Below are 18379 nucleotides of genomic sequence, written 5' to 3' on the forward strand. Positions count from 1 at the left end.
TTTACGCCTTACTTCTTTCTGAGAAACCAGGAGCCATACTATCAGACGGGAGGCGGTGCTATCATTGCTGGATGTGGGTTGACAGTGATTTTCGTTCTCATCACTAAATGGTACTGTCGGAAGAAGAACAAAGATTTGGACGAGCAAGACAGGGTCTCTGGAGAACCTAGTGAGTGGAGATATGCGTCTTGAGTCTCTTCTCTTGCTTCAGTAGGATCATCGATGAGGATGTATCTTTGTGCGATGTACTAAGCTTGATAATCTTGCTTCTAGTCTCTATCAACTTATTCTTGAACCTATGTGATGAATGATCGAAATAGAAAAGGTCGTCTCCAAAAAAAAATAAGAAAAAAACTTCATTGTTGACCAGGAGTCCATTGAACCCCTTTCAGCATGCTACTGTCCACACAGAGACTTGTTAACTTCTGTAGGCTGGCGAGAAATTTGACGGCAAAAGAATTTTGCAATCAACGGCTGCACACTCAATGGCAATTAGAGGGTTGCTCATAGGTCTGCACTACGGCTTCGCTCTGAAACTCGATGTCCAGAAGGGCCAAAACCCCTGATAGCAAAGTATTGAGTTAAGAGAAAAGAGGCTGGCTGTGGCTGTTAGGAAGGAGATGGAGGCTGTTTCCAGATTTGATTCGAAACACAGAAATCGAACGGCGAGAACGGGTTGCCTTGAGGAATTAGATCCTAGTATTCAGACCCTGCTCCTTTAGACTCTAGCAAACACGCAAAGACAACGATGGCAGTATGGAATTCGCCCGGACGATAAACGGGTGCAGTTGGCTTCAAGGTATGCGGATCCCTCGATTTGAGGGAATGTCTGTGTCTCTAAACTTGAAACCATTACATGCCTTGGTGTCTTCGGAATGAACCAAGGAGACTCTGTTTGCGGAAAGCTTTTCATCTAAGTTCAAGTGGCTTTTCCCATAACGATACGAAGCCTCACAACCATAATCAAGAGCCGACTTTTTGATCGTTAGCTTGATGAGGCGCAGGGAAGGGTCCAGCGTATGTTTAAGGGTTGATGAGACGATGGCTGTGGCAGCTTGAATAGGCTTTATTGACATCATAAGCTTACCAAACTAGTACGGATACAGTGTCCATCTAGCATCGCTTGGCTTGCAGAAGGCTTGCATGTAGCGCCGGCTTTACTTCTGGGCCTACCTGTAGTGCTAGAAACCTTAGCCCATTCTCCTCGGGCTCACAACGGCGGCAAGCTTGACAAGGTGCGCCAAGATCGGCAGGACTAGCTCTCTAGTCTGACTCGTGAAGCCACAACGGCAACCGATCAAGAAAATCATTGTCAGTATACGATCGGCGTGCTCAAAAATCTCGCGGTCCGGCGGGAAACGATAAGATAGCGATTCCTTATCTTTGACAAAGGAAAGTCCATACCGCCGGTAACGCACATGCAGAGATGAAGTGTAACGATCGAACGGCTGAACCGGCCTGATGGTCAAAGTTATCTTTCGGACTTACGGAACACTCTTGCAGGGTTCAAAGGCCAATGAGACATGATTGGAATGATCCACAGGTTGCTGATGTGACCCAGCCATGCTTGCTCCATTCCATTTCGCGGGGGTTCGAATGGTCTGTGAGGGGAAAAGAAGGGATTTTCTGTGGGTTGCATGAATGCCGGGCGAATTCGGGCAGACTTTTGAAGAACAACAGTGAACCACCTCCAGAGAGGAGGTCTAAATAACTAAAGACCGATGAGCAGCAAAACATACATAGTGATTTGAATCGATGGGGTGGCAGTTGGTTCGACAACTTTAATGATCCATCAGAGTTCAAAGAGATTCTAAATGTGTCATTTTCGCACAGATAACCCATGTCTTGAGCGCTACAATCAGGTTTTTTAGGCATTGTTTCCTTGATATTTGCAATCTTGCCAATTTTTCTTTTGCCCCCCACATGAAGCCTAGGAGAGCCCTGTCGCGACGCTAAAAGGGATGAACGAATTTTCGTGACAATCTGTAACAGGATGAGTGTCGTATCGGCCTTGCTAAGCCGGTCTACGAGCTAGAAGGCCGAATTTTGGACTAGCACCAGTCGGAAGCCGTTTCTCTTCCTCTTCGCCTGCCTTAGTGCGCTGCTCGCCGCATCGCGCGATCGGTGCGGCGGCTGCGGCCTGGCAGACTCCCCTGCCGCCTGACGGAGCGCCAAGCCGGCCAGATAATTCTTGTCATCAGCCAAGAATGCGGCTTCCCACCCGGACCGGGACCTGTAGCTGGCGGGAGCTAGGAACAAGCCACCAAGCGGTCAGGCACGACGATGGCGATCTGCTCGTCCCGAAGGAGAAATGTTCTCAGCACGTGGTGATGTGTCAGACCACGTTCTCTGTAAAGTAACAGATACAGCAAGACCAGGGGGATGCTAGATCTTGTCCATGGGTATTTGGGAAAAGAATATTAACAGAGGAACACCACAAAGATAAAAGAAGATAAAAAATAAGAAACACGTCGTCAACGGACGGCTATCATCGCCGAGCACCGCCGAAAACTTCTTGCTCGCAAACAACACCAGTCTGACTGTCCATGTGCCGCTTCTAGATTTTTTCCCCTAGGGTTGACGTCAGCCCACATCTCCAAGGTCCCAGAAAACCTTCCCCAATCCAATCCCCAGAGTGAGAAATTTTAACATGTTGGTGACTCTGGAGTCTGCTTTCTCCACGCGGAGAGTCCGTATGTTTCCGTCGTCGTCACGAGAACGAACGGTGCGGCCTTCGGATTGTCACCGAGTAGATCCAGAACGCGGTACCGGGAGAATTTTCGGTCAAACCACCCACCCTTCGGGCGGGTCTCGCACAAACGCTATCCTGCGCGGATGTGGAGTCGCGAGTCAGATGGGAAGAAGAACGGTCGTCGCGGCCTGATCTCCGCGAGTCCTTTGGCCTGCTTTTGCCTGCCAGAACTGGGGGCCAGAACAGACAACTGGGACCCCGGGCTCCGCGTCGCCCCATGGTCACGCTCTGCAGATTGTGTGTGAGGAAAGTCTGGAGCCCCAAGGGCAATAGAGCTCAGCGCCCGCAACAGCTGCCCTCCGCCATCCCTCCGGCCTTTGCCCCAGCCTGCTTAATGTTCTCCAAGTGCATGTTCCGTGTTCCTGGGGTCTCTCCACTGGAGAAGAGGCCTGAAATGCGGACAAGAGGTCGCTCCTACTTCGGCCGTTTCTCTCCAGGTCTCCACACTAACACCAGACAAAAATTTCGGATGACGATGTTGGTGTCGAGGTTAGACAGACGGTCACGTCGAGAGTCGGGCGAGGAATCCACAATCCATGAATGCCGTCTTCGGGTTGGCTGACTTGCAATATTGGCCGCTCTTATTGTTGATCTACTAGTGTGTCGTCGTGAGTAGTGGTGAGAAGTGAGCAGTGTGATTAAAAGCCCGGCTCGTCCCAGTCTCTGGTATAAGTTGTCTTTGCTTGGCAGGTGTCTTTTTCCCTCCGGACCATCAGAGCCGCATTTCTTAGCATCAGCCTTAATCAGATCTACTATTACCCCTTTGGGCCAATCTCTGTTTAGACGAGGTCTTGGCTCGCGGCAGCGCGGAAAACCCCAACAACATGCACGGAGTCAATCTTGCCCCGAAGATTTCGGGCAAACACAACCCGGACAGCCAAAATGAGGCTCACGTCGAGAACCTCGCCAGCGCCCTTCCTGGTGTGAACGAGAAGGATGCTGCCGCCATCGCCGCGGCTGGTGGTTGGGAGGTCGATGCCTTCATCGACAGCATGGAGCGGGAGTTGGAGGCTGCTGGTGGTTTGAAGAAGGGCTTTTTCCAACTGGAGTTCACCAACACAAAGTACTTCACCTGGCTTATTGTAGCCTTCGCCTCAATGGGTGGTCTTCTTTCCGGTCTCGATCAGTCTCTCATCTCTGGCGCCAACCTCTTCCTTCCCGGCGATCTCGGTCTCACCACCCGCCAAAATTCTCTCGTCAACTCTGCTATGCCTCTCGGTGCCGTCGGTGGTGCCATCATCCTCAGTCCCTCGAACGAATACCTCGGCCGAAAGATGTCCATCATCATCTCTTGCATCCTTTACACCATCGGTGGTGCACTTTGCGCCGGCGCACAGAACTTTGGTGAGTCCATCTACAACCCATTCCAGGTCTGCATGCTTGACATGGCTAACTTGTTTTGAAGGCATGATTGTTTCTGCCCGTGTTATTCTTGGCATGGGTGTCGGTCTCGAGGGTGGTACTGTCCCTGTCTACGTCGCTGAGACTGCCGAACGCCGCATTCGTGGTAACGTCGTCTCCCTATACCAACTCAATATCGCCCTCGGTGAGGTTCTCGGCTACGCCGTCGCCGCCATCTTTATCCATGTGCCCGGAAACTGGCGCTGGATTCTCGGATCATCCCTTCTCTTTTCCACCATCATGTTCGCCGGCATGCTCTTCCTGCCCGAGTCTCCTCGTTACCTGATGCACAAGGGCAAGACGCTCGAAGCCTACAAGGTGTGGAAGCGTATCCGTGGCACCTCTACCCCCGAGGCCAGAGAGGAGTTTTTCGTCATGAAAGTGTCCGTCGTCGATGAGAAGCAGCAGGTCTCCGAGGGTGCCAAGAACAAGCGCTTCCCCTGGATGGACTTCATCACCGTCCCCCGCGCCCGTCGTGCTCTGGTCTACGCCAACATTATGATTCTTCTTGGCCAGCTTACTGGTGTCAACGCCATCATGTACTACATGTCCATCCTCATGCAGCAGATTGGTTTCAATGACGAGAAGGCCACCTACATGTCTCTTGTCGGTGGTGGCTCTCTGCTCATCGGTACCATCCCCGCCTGCTTCTACATGGAGAAGTTTGGTCGTCGCTTCTGGGCCAACACTATGCTTCCCGGTTTCTTCGTGGGATTGGTCATCATTGGCGCTAGCTACCAGATTCCTACCGATACCAACACTACTGGTGCCGTGGCTTGCTACCTCATCGGTCTGGCTCTGTACATGGGCTTCTTCGGCTGCTACGCTTGTCTCACCTGGGTTGTTCCTTCTGAGGTCTACCCTACCTACCTCCGATCCTACGGCATGACCACCTCATCTGGTCTGCTCTTCCTGTCTTCCTTCATCGTCACCTACAACTTCTCTGCCATGCAGGAGGCCATGACCCGTACCGGTCTCACTCTTGGCTTCTATGGAGGCATTGCCATCTTGGGATGGTTCTACCAGGTAAATATTTCCATTGATATGTGACATCAAAACGCAGACTAACAATCCATAGATGATCTTCATGCCCGAGACCAAGGACAAGACCCTCGAGGATATCGATCGTCTTTTCGAGAAGCCAACCAGCGAAATTGTTGCCATGAACATGAGGAACAACACCCAAGCTTTCGGCAACTTCTTCATGGGCCGCTGGGGCAGCAAGGCGCAACAGCCCACTCGCGAACTCGAGATTGAGGAGAAGGGCAAGGACATTGCGGCCTAAACCCCTCAAATGTATTTTATGTATAATGAATTGGCTGCGGCCGAGATAGATACCCTGATACTTTATAATCCAAGTGTTTTGAGACCTTGACAGTCAGTGCCATTTATTCTTCTGAGAGTGGAGATGCCTACCCAATATGGCTTCACTCTTCTTAATTGGACTACACGTACCTCTGCCTTTCCACCACTCCGGGTACGGACCCGACGTCGCCCCACTGCCGAGCAGGTTATCTCCGCGATCCTGGAATAAGTCGTGGCGTGCCGAGGCTTGTTGTCAGCAAAAGGTCATTTTGAGCAATGTTTCACCACATGCTGAGGCAAGTAGAACGTTATTAATGCACTTCTCATGGCGTTGATACCTTGTAATTTGGGATGGTAGAGCTGAGAGACATGGACTAACTCCCACATTTCTTCCCCTTCAACCTATGTTGTCAGAGTAAGGTGCCTTAGAGCGAGAATAAAAACTTGCCTGTTTTCAGACGAAGGGCTTCCATTGTTCCTCGCACCAGTCCCAGAACTTGGTCGTATAACCGAGGCCCCCTTCCGTCTGCGGCTTCAAGGCCTTCACGATATCCTTCCTTGGAATATCCTCCTCAACGCGAATGCGTCCCCAGGGAATTACGTACGCGCCATTGTTGTCGAGCGAGATATCGGGGGATAGGCCTGCGTACAGCTCAGTGTACGCGCCGAATTTGGTTTCGTACAGGAAGGGAGTGATAAAGAGCATTGAAAACGCCGGGACACCGTCATAGGCGCCCGCTTTTAAGTTACCAGGGTTTTGGATGACGCTGACAATGTTGTCAGAACCATAGCGACAAGCCATCTCGCGGCCGAGAAGCCAGTTGCCGAACTTGGAGACGGCATAGTTCAGCGCACGATCAGGCGTGCCCTCTGCGAGATGGTCAAAGTCGACGCCATTCTCGCCAGTTGACAGTTCCGCCATGAAACTCGCAGTCCAGACAACACGCACCGAGCCTCTTGGTGCTTCTACCGCGGCTGCTCGGAGTTGAGGAAGGAGGAGGTGCGTGAACAGCTGCGCAGCAATGCAGTGCATGCCAATCATTGGCTCGAAGCCTTGCTTCGTCTTGGCGCCTTCTTCAATTCTATAAGCGCCTGAACCAGCATTGTTCCAGAGAATATGGAGCTTTGGCTCTTGTTGCGCAAAGGTGGCGGCGGCTGTTTTGACGCTTCCAAGATCGTTCAGATCAAAGGGAAGGAAGACTATGGTGCCAGGGGTTTCAGGTGCGGGTCTGGCGGTTGTGATGGTCTCTATCGCTTTCCCGGCACGTTCCTAGCTCAGTAGTAGGTCTGGTCAGTCTTCGACCGGTAACAAGACTCACACAACCGCCTCCATCACAAACCAAAGTTGAAGACCCTTGACTTAAGATAGCACTCAAGTATCGAGAATGTCGGCAACTATGCCAAGCTCAGAGATATTGCCCTTGCAATGAGAGTATGAGACTCACCTTAGATCGCGATGCCATGTATATTTTAGCCCCAGTTGCATATAGAATCTTGACAAGCTCAAATCCAATGCCATGGTTGGCACCCGTGACGATGAACACTTTCCCTTTCTGAGATGGGACGTGTTGCTCGGTGTAGGTTGATTGTGGAGGAAACCACTGAGAGAGCAGATTGCGCATTCCGGCAAGCGACATGATCACTGACTTTCGCTTTATCAGTCTGATATCTCACGACTTAACAATTCTCCAGTTGCACACAGCGATTTTGAGGTTTGGTGTTTGAATATCGTCCTACTAAGGTACTGTGGAAACTCCAGTGGAAAGAACGAGGACCCAGCATGTATTTATGCAACCGAGGTCCAAAAGCCCGCTCTTCTGCCGACGGCTTGGAAATTTCCAGGTGACAAAAGTGCTTTTTTATGATGGCTACGTTGGTGCCATCAAGCTGAGTGGCCCAATTCTCTTTATTTGCGCAAGCGACACGGCCCTGAGACACAATAGGCGGAGGGTGCCCACGCTCTGTCAGACAAAATCTCACAAATTAAGGTGCTTATCACTGCACCTCCCGGCCACTTGAATCGTCATGCTTACCAGCCAACAATTCATTTCTTCTCATTACTGGACAGTTTTACGAATGACCAATAATACTAAAGGGGACTTTGACGACCACCCCTGCAAGCCCGCCAGGGTTTGGGCGGACTTTTGACCAGAAACTGGACGTTTCCCACCCCAGTGTTTGCTGTCAGACTTTTCTCAGCGCTAAGATCTTACGATGGACCAGTGAATGGAGAATCATCAACTGGAACGGCGCAAAGGGAAGTTTTGCTCCTTCGCACTTCGTCTTTGTCATGGCTCTGAGCTCTAATATGCCCAAATACTCTATGTACTTTAGGTAATCGCATCATTCACATGTACGGACATTGATCTGCACTCTACGATGTCAACCCCGTGAGCGCCGAAAATGCTTCCAACCTGGCCAGTTCCGCGTTATCAATCAGCCGCGAGGCAAAAGACGGTCACCCCCACACATGGGTAAGGTGAGTTTGAGACACCCCTGTCCTGCATGGAAGGGGCCACGAGAATACGCCCTTAATGTGTGTTCCCACGTACGTGCCTTCCAGTCGCTGTCTGGACGAGCCCGGCTTCTTATCAGTCATGAACATTCAGGCAAATGTGTCTTCTCCCCCTTTTCACTTGACCCCGCACATGCTGTTGTGTCCAAAATTCTCCTACTAACATCTTTTCACCACCCATCCGAACGTGAATGCGTTCTACCTCACGTCGCTAGTATGGATGCCATCGTAGCCCTCGATACCGCGGGCCTCATTTTGAATGCAACGAGATGCATTCTGGCAATCATCTCAGCGTCCCAGGCCACCGGAAGCCGAAGTCACAACAATGAAAAAGTCGATTTGGGCACTGTCACAAGATTGAAACTTGCTCTGGCAGAGAGTCAGATGTTCTCGGGGAGTGATTCCAGGCCTTTGAGTACTTCACTTTCGCTACAAGATGTACCTACCTCCCGAGACACTTGCATCGCGCTTTTGGAGAACCTGGAGTCCATCGTACGACGGTCTTCCGAGAGTACGATAGCCGAGACAGAGACGCGAGGCTCCCTATGGCTTCAGCGGGAAGACGCGTACTACGAGCGTGAAATTGATCGCCTTAACACTACGGTGACGCGTCAAGTCACTGTTTTACTCAAGTACGTGGTACAAAGACCATGTCATGATACTATCTGACTTCGAATCACAGCGCCCGTCTATCCCGATTAAGCCAGTCCTTGAAAGTACTGGAGAGTCAGGGGCGGTATGCCCGACCAGAACAGAAATCCCAGGTTGACGTTATGTCAAGTGACCTGGAAGACCTGAAATCGCAAACGCATAAGCAGCTCACGGATCCACATGCAAGCTACTCGGAGGCCGACGTCAAACAGTTGAAGGTCCTGCTCACAAGACTGACCAAGTCAGAAGATACCTTACTCGCCGACACGATTGTATCAAGCCTGAATTACACCAGTCGACCTGCTCGCCTTGATTCTATCCCGCAAGCTCACCAGGATACGTTCCAGTGGGCACTCGACTCTCGGTTGTCAGATTGGTTTGTCTCCGGAAGTGGAACTTTTTGGGTCTCAGGCAAGCCCGGATCTGGCAAGTCCACTTTCATGAAATTCATTGCCAATCATTCTCGGACGAGAGAGTCGCTGGAACGATGGGCAGGCTCATCCAGCTCACTAGCTGTTGCGTCACATTGTTTCTGGATCGCGGGTACGCCGATCCAGAAGTCATGGCAGGGGCTTCTCCAGTCTCTGCTCTACGACTTGCTACATGAACACCCAGACGTTGTATCCATCGCCTCCCCTCATCGATGGGCGGCAGCCAAGGCTGGAAGATGGCAGACCGCTGCTGAACCCTGGTCTGTGTTCGAGCTGGCTGCTGCGTTGCGATCATTATCAACAGCTGATCACGTCCCTCTGAAGATATGTTTCTTCATTGACGGACTCGATGAGTACGACAGCAACCACGCTGAACTCTGCCAAGTGCTTCTTGACATGGCTAAATCCCCGCATATCAAGATGTGTCTGTCCAGCCGTCGATGGCCAGTCTTTGAAAGGAGTTTCGGTCAAGACGACCAAGAGAGCCTTGATATTCATGAGCTAACAAAGGACGACATTCGAAAGTTCGTGTATGATCAGCTGAGGGCTGATCCCCGCTGGAGTCTCGACACGTCTGAAAACGCTTTCTGGGAGCAGGCTGAGGTCGTCGATCGAATCGTAGCTCAGGCCGATGGTGTATTTCTCTGGGCTTTCTTTGTAACGCGATCTTTACGAGAAGGTCTTTCGAATGGCGAGAGATTGGAAGAACTGGCGGCACGCTTCAGCCGACTACCCTCAGACTTGGATCATCTATTCCAACATATGTTGGACAGCGTGAATCCTGCCGATCATCGTGTAATGGCGGGGATCCTTCAAGGTGCCATACATGCGCTGGAGCCGCTTCATATTGACATTTACTGGCAATTGGAAAGAGAACTAGAAGATGTCGACTCTCTCTCTGAGGAAGCAAAAGCACCAACCCCCGACCAAAATGTCGTCCTGCGGAGAGAGAAGTCCAGTCACAGTATCAATGAGAAGACAAAAGGACTACTCAAGCTTGTCAACAACCGGGTCGAGTTTCTTCACAGGACCGTAAAGGACTTCGTCTCAACAAAAGACATCGGCGAGTACCTCCAGGGAAAGCTCCCGGCTGGCTATAATGGCTTCATCTCCATTGCTGCTGCATATCTCGGGTTCCTTAGAGCCACACGCCAAGATAACTCGCTTGTCGCAGACATTATCCGGCAAGGGCGAGGTCTGAATAGCGGTCCATTCGTCGCGCATCTGAACCAAGCCCTGCTTTACGCGTCCGAAGCGTTAAAACAGACAGAACAGCCTGCTTCCAGCCAGGGTCGGCAGGTCGAAGAGCTCTTAGATGAGTACGAGGCAGCAATCGTGAACATGGTCAGGCGCGGTCAATTGACTATTAGAGGCGTTAAATCTAGCGGATACGATCCAAGAGTCCTATTCCGCGAGGAGCTCCTCCGACATGATCTGGCACCTTATTTGGAAAAGAAGATTCAACAGTCGCCGGATTTCTTCGATGTCTTCGATGAGTCGCCCCTGTACGCAGCGCTTATGCCCATGTCTCGCAGCAGTGGCGAAAGTGCTGCGCCTGCAATGGAGGTTCTCGATATCCTTCTTCGCCGTGGAGAGGATCCAAACTCAATTCCGAGAGAATTGGGCATTGTGAGCGATCTTGATGCACCTTCGTCATGGGTTGCGTTCTCTCGCAGCACCATGTCTGTCTTCAATATGCTCTCAGGATCGTGCATGTTCCCTGCTAAACGATGGAACGACTCCCTGAAGAATGCCACCTTTAGCCGCTTGCTGTCTCACGGCGCGGACCCCAACAAACCTCTGCTGGACCGCCCGGGAGCACGCACCGTTTTCTCACACTTCTTGGACATTTCCCTGTCCAAGTTCCTTGGAGAAGAATGCTTCGAAGACTACTCAAGAACCCTAGATGCATTTCTGCGAGCAGGCGCTAGTCTGGGTGTGCCCGAGCTGAAAAGGCAGGATGGCTCAACTGTAGAAGCTGCCTTTGGGAACTTAGCGAGAAGACACCCGGAAGAGTCAATTCTAGCTTCATTTTGCAACGAGCTCAAGGGCCTCACAGCAAGATTGGCAGCTGACCCGCCGAGAGCTACGTTTACCATGTTAGTCTTGGAGAAGCTCATACAGCACTGCCGCAGCAGAGAAGGAGACCTAAGCGAGCTGAAGTCGGCTATACTTCAAGGGTGCCCTACGTATGTCAGTGAACCCCTAGCCCAGATGATCGCTTCTGAGATGACTCGTCATCCAGGACGAGGATCTGAGCTGGAAAGATTTCCAAAAAGATTGAGGCGATCATAAAATGCTTCAAATGTGAGCAGGTAGCTCGAGCCGAGACAACGATTGGGATTTCTGTGTCTCATCTACGTCGCGCGATCGAGATTTAGGGAGTCCGTTTGCCTGCTCTGTGGTATTAGTCTTTACTTCATGTTGTTGCAGTTTGATCGCACTGTTGTTCCTAAGTTGTGGCACTTCCAGATTCATTACCAATGCAAGCTATAGACGAGATGTCTTTGAAAATGCAGGTTGATGTCTCTTGTTTAACCAAGAGTTCACTGATCACCGTCGCTACAGGAAACCTTCTATTGCTTCAGTACCACCTGTCCTGTGTGAAACGACAACATTTCTTCGCTCAGTCTCGTCACCTCCATATACTAGTAAGCCAACGTTAAGGCCATCAAAGCCCGACCTACAGAGAGCCTGTTTTTCTGCTCAAGGCACGCTGTATGAAGACTGGTCTACTGTCTGGCACGCAGAGCTATTGGGAACTCCAACCGACCCTATGTTCCCTGCATTCTTCCAATAACATTCCAACCGCATTGCGACCGTCACATCTGCGCAGACTCTGAGGCACAGCAACGTGTTTCGAAAGTTAGTCTCAACTTGTGGGGAGACCCCTATTACCACAGCTTGGGACCGCCCAGCTTTGCATTCCCCGCACAAGTCGCAAAGATCCTGGATCTATGCCTCCTCGGAACACTCAGTCAGCGACCACACGCTATAAGGATCCTGGTTCAACGAGCCGCACCTCTGAAACTACAATAGTAGTTCGGCTATACCGAGCACACCTCAGCTGTCAAGTTTTTGCACCGGTGCCAATGCCTGGGCCCGGCCGTTGTCATCTAAAGTCCAAGGAGCTCGACGACCGAGGCCGAGAGACAGGGACTACACGACTGTGGAATTTCGTTGCGAGTTCCATTCTCGTGCTTAGTGAGTTTTTCAGAGCCATGCTGACGTCTGTGAACGCACAACTGGTTGTTCCTTTCACTGTGATCAATTTCCATCAAGCCAGCGTCACTGCGGCCTCAAGGCGTCTGATGCGCGACCCGTGCATTGCCAAACTCTGCAGTTGCCTCAATTGCTCGACAAGAACAAACCTCAAAGATGAGTTCTTTACCAAGTAGCTAAAGTGGCTAAAGTCAGACGTATGACATCGATCATGAATCACCTGAAGTTGCAGTTGATGTTTGGTGTCACTGGGTCGTAAGCGCAATAGGTCGACATTGTATCCATAGCCATAATAAGCATAATAATAAGTCCGGACAGCTGCGACGTTTTGAGTCACCAATGTCGATCACACGATGGAACAGAAGGTAAGCTTGAAGCCAAGCTTGATGCGCGCCGGTGGGATTGGCTCGTATATTAAACACGAAATTCGGCGCACATCATCAGTTGATCATTACTCCAGTTCGCTATCAAATCCATACTCTCGCAGCCTTCTATTCAATTCATCTGTTGCCGGCCAACTCAATTCTCAGTTCCTAATTCAACCGCCAAAACTTTCCACAATGCAGTTCAGCATCTCCTCCCTTTGCATCGCTCTTTTCACCATGAGCACCCTCGTGGCCGCAGTTCCCGTGAGTAGTATCCTACTTGCAACAAGAAGCGTCAAGTCGATGTTTGTATCGTAGCTAATGCGAGTGTAGCAAAATAACGCCCGCGAGAAGTTCAAGCAAAACAGCTGCAAGAGCCAGGCGTGCAGAGATTCGGTCGATGCCGGATGCCCTCTCAACTTCATTAATTTCAGTCTTGGTGGCTGCGATGATCCCAGCTTCTAATCGGTCTCAGACGGCGGCCTTTCCGCACGGTACATGCTGGGGGGACAAATCCCAGGTGTCACAGCGACGTAGGTCCATGTGGTAACTGAGGCGCGAAAAAGACATCTTCTCCCAACTTAATAGCCATAGACCTGACTGTCTCTAAATACTGAATACTTTATTCAATATTCATAGCGACTTATGTTTGGCCTTTTCATCCTACCTGTAATATGTTTAAAGTCTTGTCAAGATTACGCTTAGTTGATTGGCTTTGAACACAACGAGGCGGCTCGTGACATCAAGAATTGCGACGAAAGAATTTATACAAAGATACTGGAAGGTGCATGCCGGATTCTTGAAATCAATTACTGCTAAATATGTATGGAGCAAGAATAAAGTATGTGCAGTGTTACAAATTGCCAACCCAACTACAATAGTGTATAAACGCTCAAGCAGACTCAAATCAAATGGATATTCCCGGACTCTCAAACGCCAGCATCCGCTCGTACAACTTGGTCAATTGCCTCTGCAACCCTAAACACATTCTTGCTATTCACTGTTGATGAAATTAGTACGAAAAGCCATCAAGTGGGACAACATTGATGTTGAACTCACATCCTGGTATAGACGCTCTTCCTGTTGACAAGAGGTAGATGTGATATTTCTCCCTCATCGTCTTGACTTGGAAAGCAGTGAGACCGGTGTAGGAGAACATGCCGATCTGATCAATGATATGTCTCCAAGAGCCAGGAGTGCCTCGTTTCGTGAGCTCGACGAACAGAAACGCTCGCATGCTCTTGATGCGAGCGTTCATTTTCCTCAAGTCTTGTCGCCACTCTCTTGTGAGTTCGGGATCATTGAGGATTGTTGATACAATGCGTGCACCCCACGCTGAGGGAGTCAAGTATTCAGAGCCGATAAATTGAAGCAGGTTGGACTTGATGGCAGGAACCGCGGCAGAGTCATGAGCGAGGATGTGGAGAGCGCCGACTCTGTGGCCGTAGAGACCGAAGCTCTTGGAGAATGATTGTGCGACCAGGACCTCCATCGTTCCCCTGCTGACGAAGTGACGGACGGCCCAGGCGTCGTGGTGGTCATCGCCAGATGCAAATCCTTGGCTAGAGAGCGTTAGTCAGTAAAGTTGACCGCTGAAGTCGGATCAAGAGTAGGACAGGACTCACTAGGCAATATCCAGGAATGGAATGATGCTGAGCTCTTCGCAAATATCGGCAATGATGCTCCATTCTTTCTGTGTTGGATCGCATCCTGTCGGGTTATGGGCGCAGGCTTGCAGAATAATGATGTCGCCCGGTCGTGCGTCTCGTCTAAGCGTCCTCACCATGCCTTCCAGATCGAGCGACTTGGTCTTGTGATTGAAGTATGGATAGAACCGGCGTTGAGTCTTCGGTGAAGCATTTTCCCATATCTGCTCATGGCTTGCCCAGGATGGGTCTGAGATCCAGACGTTCTCAGGTCTAACTGCCTTGTCTAAGAACAAGGCTCCCATGTGAATGGCCCCGGACCCAGCAATGGTCTGTACAGTGGTCAAGCGACTCTTGACGGCCTCAAGGACATCTCCTAGAAGGAGTTTTCTAGCAGCTTCGATGAATGTTGGAAGTCCAGCAACGGGTAGATAATCGTGGTTGTCTTGGATCTGCGCTTGTGCCTACACGTCGGGTAGATTGGGGTTAGCGTAAGGCTCGACAACGACGTTTGATCGTTTTGGATAATAAGCCACCTTTTTTACGGACGGCAATGTCCAAGGCTGTGCATCGTCGTCCCTATAGACGCCAAGACCGAGGTTGACCTTATCAGGCGTGGGGTCTGCTGCAACTGACTGCATCACAACGAATGCTTCATCGTAAGGAGCCTCGATCAGGCTGGAAAAGTGCGACTGCACAGCTAAGGAACCCATTGTGGCAGTAAAGTACTCGTGATTTGGATCAGTGTGTTTACAAGAAATAATTAATTCTTGTTGTTCAGAAAGGGTGGAATCTCGTCATTTTATGTTTGCCCTCCATTGCTGAGGTCCGAACGCCGAAAGTGCGTGAACAAGGCCTGTTGGGCGAGCAAACAATTGTCATTTTGGGCCCCGACCGCCGAACGTGACTGCCGGCCCCAGGGATGTGACAGAAACAAACATTGATGACATCTGTTGGTCGAGATCCAGGGCGATTGGGTTCACGATGCAAGGATTGAGCCACACCGCCTGCCTGACTTCCTTTTGCCTAGCAAGGGGGGAAGTTGCTTTTCCCAAGGGTGCGCTTCACTTTGCGGACTCGCGGAAGTAGGCACATCTTGCCCGATCCATGGTCATGGGATTCTGCCAGAAAAGCAAACATTTCTCATATTGACTCTAACTCACTGCGGTAATGACAGCCGTCGCTAAAGTTACTCTAGACACGAAATTTTGCGAGACAGTTGAGATCTTTTCCCGCGTACCTGGTTGAAAGGTGTTCGGATCAGGAGATTGTCCCGGAGTTGTCGGCGCAGTTGAAAACTTTCGAAATCAACCCCGATGCATACGCGTCCTTGATGGACACGGCTACACTGTATCTGTTGCCTACTCAGTTTTCGTTCTTCGGGAAAGGAATATGATATACTTACGTTCCGGCGACCACCATGAAGAGGCCCACAAGGACGACGAAAACGTGAAACCCGTACATTGCTTTCTTTGATGCACCTCCCTTTCTGTACGACGAGAAGTCCTGCATCCACAACAGAGCTGGGAAAATGAGACTGAAGGGAGCAAAGCAGAGAGCGCCCGCAAGTCCGAGAAGATAGTTGAGGATGGGGACGGCTTCTGCCACGATGAACGCTAGGATTCCGAGCGTCATGTTGCTGCCAATCCAGGTCGTCCAGTGGATGACGGTGTTTGCCTGCAGATGTTGCGAATCTCTCAGGATACGCACAAAGAGGTATTTCGCTGCCACATGTTGGTAAATACCGACACCGATGATCAGACCAGGAAGTGCAACACCATACGATATTTTCTTGAACAAAGGGCCAGCGCTTCCAAAAGCGGGAGTAGCGAGCCAAACACCACACCACCGGTAAATAACCAGTGAGAATGAGAGATACATCGCCAGAACGAGACAACCGGTCACCAAAGCAGCCTTTCTGTACTGATCAGGACGACGCATTTCCGAGATAATTGGGAGGTACATGGAAGAGCCACTATTGCTGATAAAGATATTTGCGCTTGCGGTGATACCAGCAACAAACGTCGGGTGAGCAATGGCCGTCCAGCCGAGGTCGAAGTCACCGGGAGGAGCGACGGCAGGTCGATCTTGTTGAGTGACAGCAACAACGAAGATGAAGACGGCGATGAAGAAGGTGGCGAATCCGAACCAGGTGAGCCAACCTAGGCGGCTGAATGTGCGCACTGCGGAGAACATGGTGATGAGGATCGCGCCCACCAAGGTGAAGATGACGGTGCATGCTCCGTGATTAGACAGGGCATTGAAAGCAGTCGAGATGGAGACAATACCCGCTGCAGAAATGAGGACTTGGGCAATGAGGATCTGCAACCCGACAAGTTCTTTGCCGACGCGACCCCATAGGCGACCGCACATGTCAGCCAAAGCTATTTGCAGCCATCAGTATGTCTTCATGTTGAGGTGCAGGCGAGAATCAACTCACTATGACATTCGGGATGACGATTGCGGAACTCGCCGAGGATAACTGCGGTGTCTGGAGATCTCATGAGCATTGGTGTCTCTGACTTCGAGTTCGTTAAGACTAACAAGTATTGAGAACGTGCCATCCAACAAGAGAGAGAGCACCGCCTACGGCACCAAGGGTGGCGAAGGCTCCGGGGACACTCAGAATGCTCATAGCGAACTGGATCTTGAGGAACATAATCGTGGCGCTCTGCCAGGTGACCGTGCGGAACTGGACGCCATCTTCTGTATCCTTGAAGACTTCGTGCGTCGTCAGAGCCTGTTCTTTGAGTGAGGATATCTCGTTGTGGACCGAAGGCGGTCTGATCTTATCGTCATTCATCCCGGAAGGCATAGCGTGGCCAGCATCAACTTCGTGGGCAGTCATCTTGACAGTCAAGTTTTCGTGATTTGATGCAGACGCTCCTGGAACCACAGATGCGGAGAGTCGGCTTCGTGGGTCCTATTAAATGCCCCATCATCGGCACTCGGGAGGACTACCTTATCTGAATTTATCAACTTTTCCCCATGTCTTTATCATGATGCTAGCCCTTGAACAGTTAAGTGTAGCAGCCGTTTGATGCGCACCCTGGCCGAGATAAGGGTAGCTTCGCGGAGATAATCCACGAAAATGCATACAGTGCGGTCGCAAGTCGGGCACCGTCTTACATCCCGACCCAATTCCGATGCGCACCACCACATAACAACATGCTACGCTGCGGTTGTGGACCATATCTGACTACCAATGAATCCGAATGTTAAGAAGATTGCTTGCAATCCAAAAGAGAATGGGCGATCCTTATCACACGCTAAAGCCATGCTAATGCACTCGCAGAGTTGTCCCGGCCATTCGGTATCCAATGTCCGCTCTGGCGGATGTGCCAGATAGGCTTCGATTCGCTTTGTTTCTCAGGCCTGCAGTACGGGGACTGAACCCCTGGTTGATATTTGGACAACACTACAGGGCCACCGCTTCTTCCGGCTCCTCTACACAGATAGGGAATGGACGTGATAATAAGAACACCAATGACCTGGCCCAGAAAGGAACCGGAGTAACAGTGCACTGTCGAATTATTCGTCATATCGGCCAAGTTATTCCGGACCATGGATACGACTTTACTGTTGCTGTGGCATTTACGTGGCCAGGTTTTGACCCCTGATTCATTGTTCATTGGTTTTAAAGTTCACGTGGGACCCATGCGAATAGTAGCATTCTCTTGCGGCGATGTTATTTTATATCGTCGCGGGCGACTCTCAGGCCCGAATTCGGGTGAGCAAGGCTTCTCTTCGTGCCTTTTTGTCAAATTTTTTGGTGCGGAGTGCTCAAGTCCAGTAGTCGGGATATCTGGTGCTGTGAATGTGAATAAAAATGGTCCTTGTCTCCTTGATGACAGCCGACTGAACGGCTGATGGTTTTCTATGTATCTAAGTATCCAGCGACTACCAGCAATTGTTTAGGAATCTTCTTTCGGAAGTCTTTTTTTGCAATTGGAAAATAACTCCTTGAGGGTTGATTGCATGTGTTGATAGTTAATGCTCAGTCAGTGGGCATCAGGGGTTCACTGCTCCACATGCTTAACTTGATGGAATGACACTCCACTAAGATCATGACTAGAATTCTAACGTTGTTG

The 18379-nt window shown here is 50.6% G+C and overlaps 6 protein-coding genes across 6 annotated transcripts; 3 read left to right on the plus strand and 3 right to left on the minus strand.

Annotated features, from left to right (window-relative positions):
- The first annotated feature begins 3412 nt into the window (after positions 1–3412).
- Positions 3413–5570, plus strand: BDZ83DRAFT_156021 (uncharacterized protein). The gene is made up of 3 exons (XM_060501362.1): positions 3413–4096; positions 4158–5179; positions 5232–5570. Exons 1-3 carry the CDS (start codon positions 3577–3579, stop codon positions 5436–5438), a joined length of 1749 nt encoding a protein of 582 aa, XP_060358274.1. The 5' UTR covers positions 3413–3576; the 3' UTR covers positions 5439–5570.
- A 282-nt stretch (positions 5571–5852) lies between these two features.
- Positions 5853–7322, minus strand: BDZ83DRAFT_156031 (uncharacterized protein). The gene is made up of 2 exons (XM_060501363.1): positions 6904–7322; positions 5853–6728 (listed from the first exon to the last, which is right to left on the minus strand). The coding sequence occupies exons 1-2, from the start codon at positions 7093–7095 to the stop codon at positions 5913–5915; spliced, it is 1008 nt and encodes a 335-aa protein (XP_060358275.1). The 5' UTR covers positions 7096–7322; the 3' UTR covers positions 5853–5912.
- Positions 7323–7681: 359 nt separating this feature from the next.
- On the plus strand, positions 7682–11576 carry BDZ83DRAFT_712333 (uncharacterized protein). The gene is made up of 2 exons (XM_060511610.1): positions 7682–8605; positions 8656–11576. The coding sequence occupies exons 1-2, from the start codon at positions 7929–7931 to the stop codon at positions 11348–11350; spliced, it is 3372 nt and encodes a 1123-aa protein (XP_060358276.1). The 5' UTR covers positions 7682–7928; the 3' UTR covers positions 11351–11576.
- Positions 11577–12837: 1261 nt separating this feature from the next.
- BDZ83DRAFT_758017 (uncharacterized protein) lies at positions 12838–13107 on the plus strand (the record flags this gene model as incomplete). The annotated part of the gene is made up of 2 exons (XM_060514974.1): positions 12838–12906; positions 12976–13107. The coding sequence occupies 2 exons, from the start codon at positions 12838–12840 to the stop codon at positions 13105–13107; spliced, it is 201 nt and encodes a 66-aa protein (XP_060358277.1).
- Positions 13108–13571: 464 nt separating this feature from the next.
- BDZ83DRAFT_724407 (aspartate aminotransferase) lies at positions 13572–15001 on the minus strand (the record flags this gene model as incomplete). Its single annotated transcript, XM_060512654.1, has 4 exons — positions 13572–13642; positions 13702–14204; positions 14268–14752; positions 14825–15001. The coding sequence occupies 4 exons, from the start codon at positions 14999–15001 to the stop codon at positions 13572–13574; spliced, it is 1236 nt and encodes a 411-aa protein (XP_060358278.1).
- Positions 15002–15497: 496 nt separating this feature from the next.
- Positions 15498–17281, minus strand: BDZ83DRAFT_745369 (transmembrane amino acid transporter protein-domain-containing protein). Its single transcript, XM_060513187.1, has 4 exons — positions 16833–17281; positions 16729–16779; positions 15694–16672; positions 15498–15642 (listed from the first exon to the last, which is right to left on the minus strand). The coding sequence occupies exons 1-4, from the start codon at positions 17134–17136 to the stop codon at positions 15549–15551; spliced, it is 1428 nt and encodes a 475-aa protein (XP_060358279.1). The 5' UTR covers positions 17137–17281; the 3' UTR covers positions 15498–15548.
- Between the last annotated feature and the right edge of the window lie 1098 nt (positions 17282–18379).

This window comes from Colletotrichum acutatum (genome assembly GCF_030867785.1).
Source record: "Colletotrichum acutatum strain CBS 112980 chromosome Unknown BDZ83scaffold_196, whole genome shotgun sequence".
Taxonomy (NCBI): Eukaryota; Fungi; Ascomycota; class Sordariomycetes; order Glomerellales; family Glomerellaceae; genus Colletotrichum; species Colletotrichum acutatum.